Source organism: Furipterus horrens, unplaced genomic scaffold, assembly GCF_987537825.1.
Source record: "Furipterus horrens unplaced genomic scaffold, mFurHor1.1.pri manual_scaffold_10, whole genome shotgun sequence".
NCBI lineage: Eukaryota > Metazoa > Chordata > Mammalia > Chiroptera > Furipteridae > Furipterus > Furipterus horrens.
Window position 1 is genome coordinate 12,570,617 of NW_028327180.1, and position 14,787 is coordinate 12,585,403.

The window sequence follows — 14,787 nt, forward strand, 5'->3', positions numbered from 1 at the left end:
GTGTGTATATATCTGTCAGCTGCAGGACTTGCTTCCTAACCACTCACCAATATAGCTCCTTCTACTCCCAGCTCAGACAGTCATTTAAAAGTAATGTAAAAGGATGTCACATGCATCCACCTTTCCTAGCTGTTGGTAGTGGGAGATTTATTTTTTTATTTTTTTATGTTACCTAGTTTCTCATACTGGCTAGAAGTGGCAAAAAGGTTTTACAAAGCCATTTCTCTTAGTCTATAACTAGGTAAAAGGGAGATAAAAGTCACAACTATGCTCAAAGAAATAGAATGCTGTGTGAATCTATCTGCCCCACTCAAAAATAAACATATGATCCTTTCTTCTTTTTGTAACATATTATCCTTTGCTTTTTTACTTTCTTGACATTTAACTTTTCCTTTATACTTACAATGCTATAACAAAAATTATTATATATTATAATAAGTAGTTCCAATGATATGACACACAAAATCCTTTGCATGCATGTACATGTGCATGTATGTGTGCAAATAGAAATAAAATCAGGGTAACTACAAGGAAGTCCTCTGGAGAAGAATAACCAATTTATTACAGTTTTTGTTCTATAATCTCTCACGACGAAAAAAATAGGGGAACCTGTCTAGAAGTCTCTTAATACAGTATCTAAAAGTCTCTTTTCTTTAGGTTCATTTTGTATCCTTAGATTATCTAAGATGATTCTTTAGAAAGGTTTTATTTTAAATAAATATCATTCATGGAAAATGGGTTTTTTTTAATACCGGAGAAGCTGAACGGAGTTCAGGAAGAGAACAAGCAAAGAAATGGTCCCCAAAGTAGGAACAGATTATATAGCATGATAATATATATATGACAGTGTCTAGTTTCCATATTAGGGAACATATTATCCAGTATGTTTAGGCTGATGTCCTCTGTGTACCTTTAATTTCATGTATTCTTTCAGGCACATTTTAAAAAATACGTCCCTACATTCCTCAAAATCCACATACTAATTGAAATGACAACATAGCATTCTACTCTAGGGGTGCAGAATATTTTGCTCATCCATTCATTCAAATTGTTTCTAATAGTTTTCTATTACAAATAGACTCAATAAACATCTTTGAAAAATTTACTGTTTTTTCTTTGATTATTTTATCATTGGTATATCCCCAAACAAGTGGTTTCCCCAAGGTGTATTTGGGAGGGCTATAAAGAAGGCTAAAATTCTAGAAATATTTTTACTGACGACTGTACACAGCAATCTTAGGCAGATTAAACTAGTAACAGATCTGAGTGCAAATCACCACATCGATTCATGTTTTTTAATAGTACACAAGAAGTAATTTACTTTTTAAATTATATTCTCATAAAGCCCCAGAGAAATTGAATGGAGCAACTTCCGAAAATTCCTATCCGGTGGATAACAAAATCAATTCCTGGAAAGGTCATCTGTAACTAATATTATTCATTAGAACTGACATTGTTCGTTTTTTAAGAGCATGTATTTGGGGTTTAATAACTACAGATGGTATCAGGGTGAATTCGTATGGAAGAACTTGAGAAGAAGAGAGAAGTCTAATTTTCTCTCTCTGGCTCTGTCATTACCAGTGTGGGTGATTGCATTTTTGGATCTCAGTATTCTCATCAATAAAATAAATAAGGGAATTTGTGATCTCTGAGATTCCATGTTATTTCTAGCATTTAAAACATTCTTTATTGAGAAAAAAACCACAGACTCATCAAAATGATTTTCTTATTCCCCAAAACTTCTTACCGTATTGAATACAGACCCCTGACTATATTAACTAAGCAATGAAAACAAACGATTTACGACCTGTACTCCTTTTTCCAGGGGCCTTGCCTTTAGTCAACCAAACAGAAACCTAAGAGTCCCCCTGTCCTGCCCAGTCTCCCTCAAGTCCTCGCCAAGCTGGATTTAAATCCTATAAAGTTTCCTAAAAATCTTTTACTCAGTAGTCACCATTTCTTCTCACCATCAGTATTAAATAGTCTAATTGTTTACCCTTCTTAGGTTCACTGTCACTCAAAATGCAAATCTGCCCTCACGGGTGTGGCTCAGTGGGTTCACCATCATCCTGTAAGCCAAAAGGTCACTGGTTCAATGCCTGGGTTGCGGGCCAAGTCCCCGGTCAGGGACATGCAAGAGGCAGCCCACCGATGTTTTTCTCTCTTTCTTTCTCCTTCTCTTCTCCTCTCTCTCAAAATAAATAAATAAAATCTTTTTTAAAAATGCAAATCTGATCATGTTAATCCTCAGACAAAAACTCGTCAATGAGTCCCCATAGCCTATAGGATAAGCTGCCAGGACTTGGTATAGCAGACAAGTGTCCTTCAGATTTGGCCCCTGTCTCCTTCCCAGCTTTAGATCCTCTCTCTCTCTCTCTCTCTCTCTCTCTCTCCCTCTTTCTCCTCACTTCTCTCCCAGCTGCTTTGTCTTCCTGAGGTTTCTGAGCCCCGCTGTGGTGAAGGGACCACCATACCCAGGTGGACTGCACAGAACCAGGCTGGGAGTCTTGATACCTCTGGATGTTTACCTCCCACTCCAAACACACACCCAATCCAAACAACTGCCAGCCACTCCCAAATATCTCTTAACCGACCCCTTTCGCCCCATCTGGGCTGACACCAGCCTGCGCCAGGCCATCTTTCTTCCCTACAGGTCCATTGCTGTCCCTACGTATTAACACAAGCCTCACCACAGGGAAGAGGACACTGTAGTTACTCAGGCATGTTCCCATCTAAGAAAGATTTTGCAACAACACTATTTTTTTCTCTCATGTTATGCAGGACAGTTGTATGATTTTCCTATGACATGAATCCCATACATGCATTTTTCAAAAGTTAGTACCTTTACTATAATCTTGCAAAGCATGGGATGCTTTCCAGTTAGCATCTACACTCTAAAAAAAATATATAGTATTTTTAAATTTTCTGAACATTTATTTGTACATGACTTTCCCCTGCTGTTTGCTGCCTTTGGAATGATGGATATTAAATATCTAAGCTAATAGCTTTAAAAATAATCTGCAAATAACTCAGTGTTTAAATCAAGTACAGTGTTCTTCCTTGGATTAAGAGTATACTAGCTGAGGTGGCATAAGTGTGTCATGGTTTTAAATATTTTCTAGTTTAAGGTGAAGGAGAAATGCAACTCCTGATTTACAGAAAATTAAGTCCTCCACCATTGTATCTATTCACATTTAGGTTTGTAAGTAAGCAGGAAAAAAGGTTTCTTCCTGTAATTTGCTTATTAGAGTTCACATTTTATCTTTTAACATCTCATTTCCCATTGATAAAAGTTTCCTTCTGAGTTAAAATCATAAGTCATATTTTATTCACGGTGTGAAATTAAGACATCTGTGAAGTCAAATTATCCAAATTATCTACCTGAGAAATAGTGATGATATACTTAATAAGTCTTTCCTCAAAATCTCAAGATTTTAACCACTCTTTCTAAAATGTAACGATGTATCTAGAGGGCAAACAAGGAAACTGAAGGGTGAGGTCAGTGGCTTCTGAAATCCCTCAATTAAGATTGATTACGTGCTTTATTTTCATACACTGTTCTCGCCACTAAATTTATTATCATTATAGAGTCTAGGTTACTTAGCAAACTTATTTTCATTTATAATTAAGGTCATTTTCTTTCAAGAAAAGGTTTCATTCCTATGAATTCTGCACAGCTCCACTCTGTACAATGCTTCCTGCCTAAGCTCAGATCATAACTTGCTTCACAAGCTGTTGGGTAGGTGATTGGAAGAACGTCATCAACTTTTTAATGTTAACGTCACCATCGCAATACTAATGTGGAATCAGATTTTAGTTCGGCCATTGTTGTAAAAATTCTCACCTTTCTCCTTTCAGAACACATAAAAGTATATTTTCCCTTCCTCCTGAGGTGCAAGAAAACACTAATATTCTAGTGCTTGACAAATGGCTCTTTTAAACCCTATAAGACATTTCCCATAAATGTCTCTATGTTTCTGTTTCCTAATTCCACAGCCATTCCCTCTGCTTGCTACAAAATTCACTCACATCGATCTCTGCAGGCAGAGAAGAGCTAGTCCTAGGATAGGCGATCTTTTCACTTCTTTCATTCACTCCCTCATATTTGTTCAACAAACACCAGATTAGTTCTTGGGGATATTGGGGAACAACAGACAGACAGTCCCTCCCCCCCAATATACACAATCTATAGAGGAAGGCAGACAATTAGCCAAGGAACCAGAGAAGGCTCGCAGGCAGAACCGCGACTGAGGAAGTTCAGTTTGGTTCACGACCAAGGGTGGTATGAGAGGAAGCTGGAGAAGAAAGCAGGGCGAGAGGCAGATAAAAAATGTTTTAAATTATGAAGTCACTAGATTGTATTTTCTTTTTGGAAATATTACTCCAAGCAAGGTGAGAAAAATGGGTTGGATGAGGGCCAGCCTGATTAAGAGATTTGCCAGCAGACTTTGAAAAGATGGTGTCTATGAGTTAGGTTTATCCTAAGTTGTCATTCATTATTGACATCAATGACTTCCTGAGAAATAAGAAGGCAGAATTGATAGAACTGATTTTTGCGGGGGAGGGGGAAGTGGAAGCCAAGGAAGAAAAGCAATCAAGAATTTCTAGAGTCTAAGTTGGACATCTGGGTGCATGGTGGTGACTTTTATTAATAAAACGAATCCTCAAGAGAAGTTTGAGGGTAAGAGGTGAGTGATGACTCCCTATGTAGGCTTCGAAGGGCTTGAATGATACCATTAATGAGAGGCTATCTGCTAGGTGGCTGTAAATACATGTCTGGACCTCATGAGCCATAGCTGGGCTGACCACAGACATGCTGTCTAAAGAAAGCACTGTGCTCAAGAATACGTGGCAACTATGCATCTTATGCACGTAGGTATAACGTTTGGTGGGGGGGATAATATGGCAGCAGCTCTAAAATTTAACAACCTCAATTAAAAAATTCCACTTTTAAGAATTGCCATAAAAGAAACCCTCATAAATTTTGAGAGAAATTTTGAGAATAAGAGTGTACCATACAAACACAGTGGTTATAACAAATATTGGAACTGGTATAAATGACCATCAATATTGTTTGTATTAGTTAGATAATTATTCTACATTTAATCAATACAATCCTACTTTGCATTTAGAAAAAATGAGATCTACATGCATTGAAATGAGACATTCTTAAAGCATTTTTAGTGAAAATAGACTTGTTTATGTCTTGTGCATATATAATAGCTAAAATTATTAAGCGCTCATTATGTGCCAGGTAGCATCATAAAATTTTTGCGGTATGTGAAGTCATCAAATTATCAGAACGACCTATAAGCTAAGAAATATCATTTCCATGCTACAGATGAGGAAACAAAAGTAATTTGACTAAGGTCACAAAGCCTGTAAGTGCTCACGTCAGGATTTAGTTCATATAGAGAGTGGAGTCTGTTAATTGTCTGTGATGAAAGTTTCTGCCCTGCCCCAGATTGGGGGCCAGAAAAATTAAACTGAGTTATAGAGAAGCCAAGAACTTTACATTCCCATGAACTGAGTTTTTGAACTAGTCTTAACCACCAAAAAATAGTTGGATGCCCAGAAAAAATTGCAGAGAGAAATGCATTAAGCGGCTCCAATTGTTTGTTCTGAGAAGAGAGAATGAAAAGGTAGGCTTTTCACTTCACATGCCTCTTTACGCTTGAATTTGTGTGCGACAAGCACATTTTATTTGTGTGGTTAAAATGAGAAGGAAGGAGAAAGCCGCACTACAAAGGCACTGAGGGTCATCTGCAACTCAGCAAAAATCCTTCCCTTCCTTTGCATCACATTCAGCTCAATGCTCTGAGAGCCTCCTCATTTAGTTACACAGTATGTATGCCCAAGTCTCAACATGGTTATCTCATTGAACAACTTTATTCTCTCCGTATTCCAAGTTAGAGATGCATGAGATAAAGCCCACTTATTACTGACGACGTGATGCTGTGTACATGCGTGCACTTCCCTAATGCATGCGGGGAAGTGCACATGGAGAATACCAGCCCAGTACACAGTACTGGCTGACCTAGCTGCATATTTGTTCAAATATGAGCTGAACTAAGAGCTAAGAGTAGCCAAGGAAGGACTGACTCATAGAAAGAAAAATCTTTGTAATCTATACAAAGATTTAAATTTCCATCTCCTTGAAAATGACTTATTGTCAGCTACTGGACACAGTTCAAAAGAGAAAAGAAAGGAATGACTAGGATTTTATTCATACTTATTCTTATTCCCATTGGGCTTGCGTCAAACTTTTGTGTGTGTGTGTGTGTGATACAAAGTGGGGTTTTCTTTAAAGGAAAGAAAATGTATTTGAAAGTGAATAGGACATGAATTTTAGCTATGACCTATAAGACTGATATTTTTAAAGAGAGAGCGTTCAATTTATACAGTGCGGGGCAAAAGTAGGCTTCTCGTTGTGAGTACAGAAAACATAAGAGTTTATTCGTGTATTATTATTTATTAATTATTGTATTATTTTCCATAGAAACAACTGTAAATCTACTTCTGCCCAACCTTGTATAGTTTGAAGAATTAATCATTTAAGCCATTTGGAAGTTTTGAATTTATAACAAACAAACAAACAAACAAAAAACCCCACATAGATTATAAGTAGAAAAACAAACTAGAAAAGAGGGCACCCATGTTGTCCCAGTAACTGCATTGTTGAGAAAGAAGAATACAGGTGATTTTAATATCTTTCTTGTGGCTTTTTTACCTGTTCCATTAAACATATTTGCAAAATTGAAAAATTATTAATAGAGAGTACTTACTAAAAATAATTATTGAAAAGCAGAAACATTTCTGCTTAAAAGATATAGGGCACCATGTCAGGCTAAACAACTCTGCCAAGTTTTGGACAAGAGATCAGGCTAGGGTCAGAGAAACAGCTTCAAGGCAGGAAAAAGTTTTGGCACCCTAAAGCAAATGATGGATACAGTCTTATTGTTGTCATAAAATATACCTGTATCTGAGTCACTCATTCCCTTTCCTAAAAACAAAGAACTTTTGGTCTTATGCATGGGAGTGAAGTTTTCCATCAAATACTTTCATACCAACGGCTTAGTCTGCTCACATGTTACTAGAGAGAGTATAAAAGGGACGCGCTGGGAGAAGTCTTCTACAGTCCTGCGTAGAGGCCTTCGCTCGACACTGCTAACAGAAAAGTTTCATTTATTTTATTTCTGCTAAATCACGCAGTGGTTAGTGATTCTATCAGAAGAATATCTTTCAAGGATTTTGCATCTGGCTCTCTCATTTCTGGTTCATTGGAGGCCGGTTACACCGTAGGCTACAGGGAGCTCCCCGATGGGGTATTTTCCCTTTTATCTAAGAAGCTCCCTATTGATAACAGAGCATGGGGAAATACCTACTTGTAGCTCTCCTTACAGGAGTAAGAAGAATGTTCCTCAGAGTTTTCACCATGTGACAGAGTAGCCACTGATCTCATAAACGGTAAGACAGGCTTCTTTAACCCTTTCTATCACTGTTTCATTTGCCTTCAGAAAATTCCTCCAAATTCCAGTATAGACTCAAGTTGTTGGAGGTTCAAGGAGAGCCTACGATATTTCTATTAGTAAAATGTTAGTTCATTCTCCTTATGACTTTTCCAAAAGATTGCTTTCTTTCTACCATTTGAAATTGTGGGGTCATAAAGGTGAACTGTGGCCATCTGGGACAGATGGGGTTGGTGGAAAAGCCAGGGTGGATATTCGAGGTAGGCATGTGGATTAGGATCCTTTGCAGGGAATTAGTTCTGAGTTCATTCCAAATAAACAGGCCGATAACAGGGAACTAATATTCTCAAGAAGGAGGTAACACTGTCCCTCATTGGCTTTTTTTCCCCCTCTTTACAAAGGTTTCTATGAGGTGTCTTTTCATCTTAATGAAAGAATGATGCTCTCAGACCATGGTCCTACTCAGCAAAAAAGTTGGCTGAATCTGAAGTTCCTGCTGAAATCAGAAACGATCAAAGCAGGAAAACAATTGGTAAATCGCTGCCTCCAGGAACACGGAGATGTTTGATGTGATAGGGGAGCTCGTGGGTTACAAACATCATGGCCTTCAAATAAAATATTCGTGTGATTAGGGTTTTGATTCTCCTAGAAAACTCTCATGTTTATAGCATGAAAACATCTATTTATATGTGCGATTTATTTGTTTGGATGTTACTCTGGTCCAAATGTTTCCAGATCAAAATTCTCATAGCTTTACTCCCATTTTTTATTCCATTTTGCAACTGTTTAATGAATTTGGGATTCATTAAACAAACATTTCTAGTGAGCGAGCTGTAAAACTTTTCTTCGTTTCAACAAATGTTCCCTTACATAGATTTTCCTCGCTCCTGATACAGTTGAGGCTTTATACATTTCTCAAGTTCATCTCATCTACGTCACCATTGCTCTTTCTATTCTCCACACCCTTCGTCTGTACTCTCTGGGAACTACTCACTCACATCTGTGTTGGTGGTTCCTAACCCTAGCTGCACATCAGACTCACCTGGGAGGCTTTTGCAACATACCAACGCCTGGGCTCCATTCCCAGGACTTTCGCTTCATTTGTCTTGGGTGATATCATAGCGTATGTGAAATGTTTTTAACGCCCCAAAGGTGATTCCGTCGCGCGGCCAAGGTTGTAAATCCCCGCTGTCTCTATTGATCTATTGTATTATGGTTATTTGTGAAACCTTATTTCTCACTGGAGTCTTCACACTTTAAATCAGACTAGGCCTGATTCACAGGTGAATTTCAGTGCCTGTTGAACTTGAGCGATGGAATGTGTGTATGCTAAGTACCCTGTTGAGCACTCCGGAAGACCCACAATTCAAGAAAGCGTCATGTCTTACTCAAAACAACACAAAATGTTATGGAATTATTGAGTAAGGACACACCTAACACACGGTAACTGTGACCTAGTAAGGCTATAAGGGAAGTAAAAATAAAATATTAGGACCAAGAGTCAAATCAACTGGAGAAATCAGGAAGGTATAATGGAGAGGGTAAAATGCTAGGATCAATCATGTGAGGAATTTTGAATGGGATTATGTATATAATTTTGACAGAAATAAATCTAAATAGTGTGATGAGAACAGAATAATTTCTAGTGAAAGAGAACAGAGTGAGGAAAAGGGAGGAGGTGGGAGAGGGTGAAGTCCATTTAGGAACCAGTTTTATAGCATTTTAAAAACAGCTACAGGGAGAAGGGGGTGATGAAGGCAGAAAGCCAGTGAGGGGAGTTCACAGAGGTTTTGAATGCTCACTAATGAGAATGGACCCCATGAAGGTTTCTGAGCAGGGGAGTAATGTACTCAGATATTTGTGCTTTAAAAAGGTCAGTCTGCCTAATTAATTATCTTGTAGCTTTTAAAATACATTTTTTATGTAATATGAATTACATTATAGGAATACCACTAGCAAGTAAGGCCTTTTTTATGATAAAATCTTTTTTCATTATGTGGTCAATGTCTTCATCAAACAATAGATCACTAGGAATAGGCACATAAATTACTATACTCAGGTGACAATATTTTTCACCAGCTTAGAGGAGAAAAAAGTAAATGAAGGTGAAGAAGTACAGTGGATGTGGTAGTTCCCCTAAAAAACTGGACTAAAGGACTTGACTATTTTGGGGAGGGGTGTAGCAAAAGAAAAAAGAGGCAAAGAAAAAATTTTCACTTGATGTAATTTTCTGCACTATCACATATAAATATGTAAATCTAACTCATTTCAAATAGTCACATTTACTTCCTCTCCATTATTGCTTTTGACTTACAAATGCAATATTGGTGGCTGGGAAAACCTGCATAGAAATAGTTTTTATTGTGTGGTATCGCTTTAGGCAGAAGGTCAGCTCTTACCTTGATGGACGGGCTAATCCTATGCCCATCTGTGTGTGGCTTCACACCACTGCCCTACGGACAGTACTTTTAAGAAGATTCACACCAGATTATTTGCTTTACTTTTTAAAAAATGCCATTGTATTTTTCAATAAAATGATCAATAAAGAAATAGGATATATAAGACATAAAAAACTTAAAGCAAGTCAAAGTTTACAAGTATTGGACCCATTTCTGTCTTATGTTAAATTTAATCCCAGAGCTGTGTGTGTGTGTGTGTGTGTTTATATGTACATGAACACTCCAGTGAGAAGAGAAGAATACTGAAAAATTCAGATATTCATGAGGACATGTAAAACAAAATATATTATTCAGAGTCTAACCACACAACTCAGTATTTGTCCTTGCCAGTAGCATACAATGATATTTAATGGAATTGCACAGTGAGGTTCCATGTTTCACATACTGATGCTCAATATGTTCAAGTCGACCTGTGGACAGTTCAGTCTTCTAATCATGTTAAATCACTTTAAAATTGAATTGAGAAAAACAAATAAATTATTCTCAAGGTAGAGATGTCCAGTTCCAGATGAGAAAGAGTAAATAAAATCTATTTTACTTCTCCTGTTAATCACAAAGAATACTCTAGTCAAAACATCTAAGTCATTTATCGGAAGACTCTAAGAGCAAAGGAGGAAGATTGGCTGGGAGCCTCCGGATCTAGGGAATGACATGATAGTGAGTCTATAGGCTTATTTATTTATCCTTTTGTCTACTATATAACCCAAGGGTATTAGAGATACCCACAATGCAGCACAATGCCAACTAAAATAGAACCCAAGATAAACCAAAGGATTAACAAAAGGGTGGCCCAACAGAAAGGAAACTTTTAACCATGACTGCCTATTCTGGGGGTGGATATCACAAAAATAGTAGTGTCTCCCCCTGCCTCCCACTCGAAGGATGGTACAGCAAGAGGTCAATGAGATACACCATTCCCAGTAGAAACCATGGGCAGAAATCTATATTTCACTCCCATTCCCAAGTTACTAAGATGGCATCCCTTTTCCTATGGGGTCTGTGACTAAACTGACTTCCAACTCTTGTGAATTAAATAGGAGGGGCCTCCTCCACTCCAGAACCCCTGGCTGGAACTCTGACTTCCTCTCCCTGTTACCATAATAAGGCAACAGAACTCGTTGCTGCAGCAGAAGGGATAACCAGAAGTGGTTTCTTTGGGGTAATGGAACATTCTTTGTGATGATACTTCTCATCCACACCTGTGATGCAGTTTCATAGAACTATAAATACCCTCCTCACCAAAAACAAAAACAAAAGCAAAAACCTGGAGAAATCTGAATATTGGACACCTAATAACAAATGTGTTATGTGATACATGTGATAAAACGTAATAAAAAGAAGGTTCTGGTTTTGCCACTCAGGTAGATTTTCTAAATACTGCCATTAAACCAACTATGGTGACAGATACTATTTCCCCCTAACTTCCAAAATTCAGGTTCTTAATCTAAGAAGAGCGACTGCTCAAAAATTTACCGTTCACATCTGGGTAACACCCTTTATGGTTTACATAAATGCAGTCATAGCCAGAGAATAGTATAAGATAAACATAATAAACTACTCATGCAAGAATTTAAAGTAGCCAAAGAAACAAAAATTAACAAAGCATATTATAAACAACAGTAGGAATATTTCGGGTTTTGTATCATGCCTTTTTCCTAAGGAATTGAATATTTTCTTTCTAATCTCATTACTTAACTGATAGAGTTCTGTACTGGTGTCACTATTATATTCAAATGGCACAGTTAAATGACAGGGCAGTTTATGTGCCTTGCCTCAGACCGCACTGGAAATCACCAGTAGGGTAAGAATTATAAGTGGATTCATGCTCTGCATTCAGCGTTGGGCTTTACAGTGACATTAGAATATGTTTTCAGCTAAATGTCTACCTGAACGTCATTCCATTGAACGAGCAATAGTTGAGTAAAAACACTATTTTTAGTAGCTTTGTTTACACAAAAATTTTCTGCCAGCACAGCACTGTTCAATGAGCCACATATTCAGGGATTTAATTCATTCTAATTTAACTTCTGTTCAAGTATTTTTTTTGGAAATTCAACAACTTTAAGTTACTAAATAGGTGGGTACAAGAACTGTTCATCGTGACCACTTCTTTATTCTAAACATATATATAAACTTCCCCAAAGGGAAGATGATATCATTAATGCATCTCGTCACCACTTACTTTCTTCTTTCCATTTCAAATCTGTGGAGTAGTTTCCGAAGACCGCCATTCTTAAATCCCTGAAAATGCGCAGCTGGGGCTCCCACCGTGATGACGTCGTAGAGCGCATCTGGAACAGGAACAGACAAGGAGATGGACACTTTGCAGACATTCCTCTGTGGCATGCTGTCTGCGCTGGAGCATACACACTGTCGGAAGTTTGAGACATTATTCTGTTTAATTTTGCAGGAATAACTATGAACTCGCATCTCAAGGGGGCGAGAGGAATGAATCTATCTTTCTAAAAGCCACCTGTGCACCTAAACAAGTTATAATATTTCCTTGATTTATAACTACATCTTAATTATATGCTACTGTGTAGAACAGTATGTTCCCTCATTCTTCTGTATACTTACTGAGATATCATACTAATTGGTCTTTTGTGTATTTTACTTTATTGAGTTTTGCATCGTTTAATTTGCAATCATATTGAAATTCAACAATAATGAATCTTTCAACCAAAATTTACAGAGAAAAGAAGCATTTTGGTTCAAGGCCAGAACAATACTAGTATACCTGTGTATACTAAATCTTATGCAATTTCAATGCATGATTTTGCAATTTCCTTAGGTGACATAGAAAGAATACACAAAATGTCTCTTGATCTGTTCTCCAGCAAGATATTTTGTTTTTCTTTTTTTAAAGAAAATATCCATACATTTAAACTGAACCTCAATCCTTTTATCTTGAAAACCATCAAGTTTCATACATATTAAGTTTCAGGCTTCACAACATGCCATCATTTTTACATTCTAATGAAAAGTATCCCCATAAGAAGGAAGACAGAGTGAATGCTCTCTTGTTAAACTAGCTTTCTTGAGAAACCTAATTTCATAGTAGATCCCTTTCAAATTGATTTTGGTATTGACACATTGGCTGTTTTTCAGATCTCATTTACAGGGAAAACATAAATTATTTTATCAACTTCAGGTAAACACCATGACTTTTCCACAGCGGTTCAATCTAAATGCACCTGTAATATTTTTCTTACTAAAACAGTCTTCAAACCTCAAGGTCACAAAAGAACAGAATACAACCCAAATCAATCCATCAATAAGACAAATACTGAACAGTCACTTAATCGATTACAGGAGTGGTAATCTCTTGCCCTTTTGAAAAGTCACTAATAAAGTAAAGTACAAGTCATTTTAAAATAATAGAATATTAGACTTCTGTGAAATTTAAAGATTTTTGTTTGTTTGTTTGTTTTTTTTTGGTCTAGGGGATTTTAACCTAGGCCTAAGAAAAGGGTGTCAGGTGTCCATGAACATACACAAATTTTACGAGTGCCTGTGTTTTACTTCCTGGAAAGGGGTCACGGCTTTCTCAAATGGTCATGAGATCTCCCAAAAGTTACCAACTCTAAATCTTAGTCCATCTCCATTTATCTGCTCAGAAACCTGAGGACCTTGAGAAATTACCTGCCTTGTCTAAAGCCCCCAAGACCTTACACTTAAGGTCTTCAGACCTCTGCCTCACAACTGGAGAGTCAGTGATTTCAGCGACTGAGGGTGACCCTAGGCCTTGGCCCTGCCACCAGGAAGCGCTGTGACATTGGGAACATTGCTTAACCCCAGGAAGTCTCCGTTTCCTCAGCTAGAAAATGGAGCTGAAGTAGTTAAAAGTGGTGAGCATTCAGTAAGTATTCTCTATGCTTCCTGTTCCAATGTGAAGCAATCCCACCAATTAAACAAAGAAAGGTGGTATTTGAATATTCACTTATTTTCCCATATCTTTTCAATAGGAAAAAGGAAGTGATGCTGAGATCCAATCTTCTGAATACAATCATTTCCTATGTGTATTTTAACTAAATGCAAAAGGGAGAGTCGTCTTGATGCTACAATTAAATGTGCTGAATTTCTGCTAAGACCTGGGTGACCAGCAATACCAGCTATACACAGAACTAACTAAAAACTGTATACATATGTCCCACTAAGCCCAAACTAAATGCATTCCTAGAGCAATTATAAAAAAGAAGAAGACCGTACACTCACTGGATCCAAAAGTGTGTTGCCTCTCCACCCTCCCCAGCAAGAAGGGAAGAATGAATATGAGTGGAGGGAGCATTCTTAATTGGTGGAGCTTCAAATTCCTTACTTTAGCAAAATTTTCAAAAACATTTGACCGGACACTAGTTGCTAGGGCCCCTTGGAAGGTTTTATAAGAGGCCCATGCAATGAAGGGCCCTGAACTTAAGTTTTATTAGCTTCATGGTGAATCTGTAGAGTTCCCACATTTTCCGAAACTGCTTTCTAGATGCAGGAACCTTATTTTCATTCATCCATCTCACTAATCTCAGGGTTCTAGTCATTCAGGAAGGAACCAAGAAACTTGGAAGTGACAGGTAAAGGAAGAGAAGCAGGCTGCTCAAATACACTCCATTCATAATAAAGAGCTGTTCATTTATTTTTAAATCTAAATGAAGGAGTCCATGTTTCTTGAATTCGAATTCATTTACAGTACAAAACTTCCAATGTTATGAACATGGTCTATCCTATTCAAAGTTTTGGCTTTTCTTATTTCCACCCTATTTTCTATTTATGAACTCATCCCTTTTAGGATTTTAACACTTCATTTTTACTAAATCTCCATTTCTGGCTAGTTCTGACCTCTTCATTTTTAAATAATCCAAGTCTTA

The 14,787-nt window shown here is 37.4% G+C and overlaps 1 protein-coding gene across 2 annotated transcripts in view; it reads right to left on the reverse strand.

Annotated features, from left to right (window-relative positions):
- Window positions 1–14,787, reverse strand: part of INPP4B (inositol polyphosphate-4-phosphatase type II B) — a 251,431-nt gene that overhangs the window by 93,606 nt on the left and 143,038 nt on the right. For both annotated transcript variants that reach the window (XM_090288092.1, XM_090288091.1), the window contains exon 12: window positions 12,111–12,219. In XM_090288092.1, coding sequence (XP_090144218.1) covers window positions 12,111–12,219 — 109 coding nt within the window. The remainder of the gene's footprint in view (window positions 1–12,110; window positions 12,220–14,787) is intronic.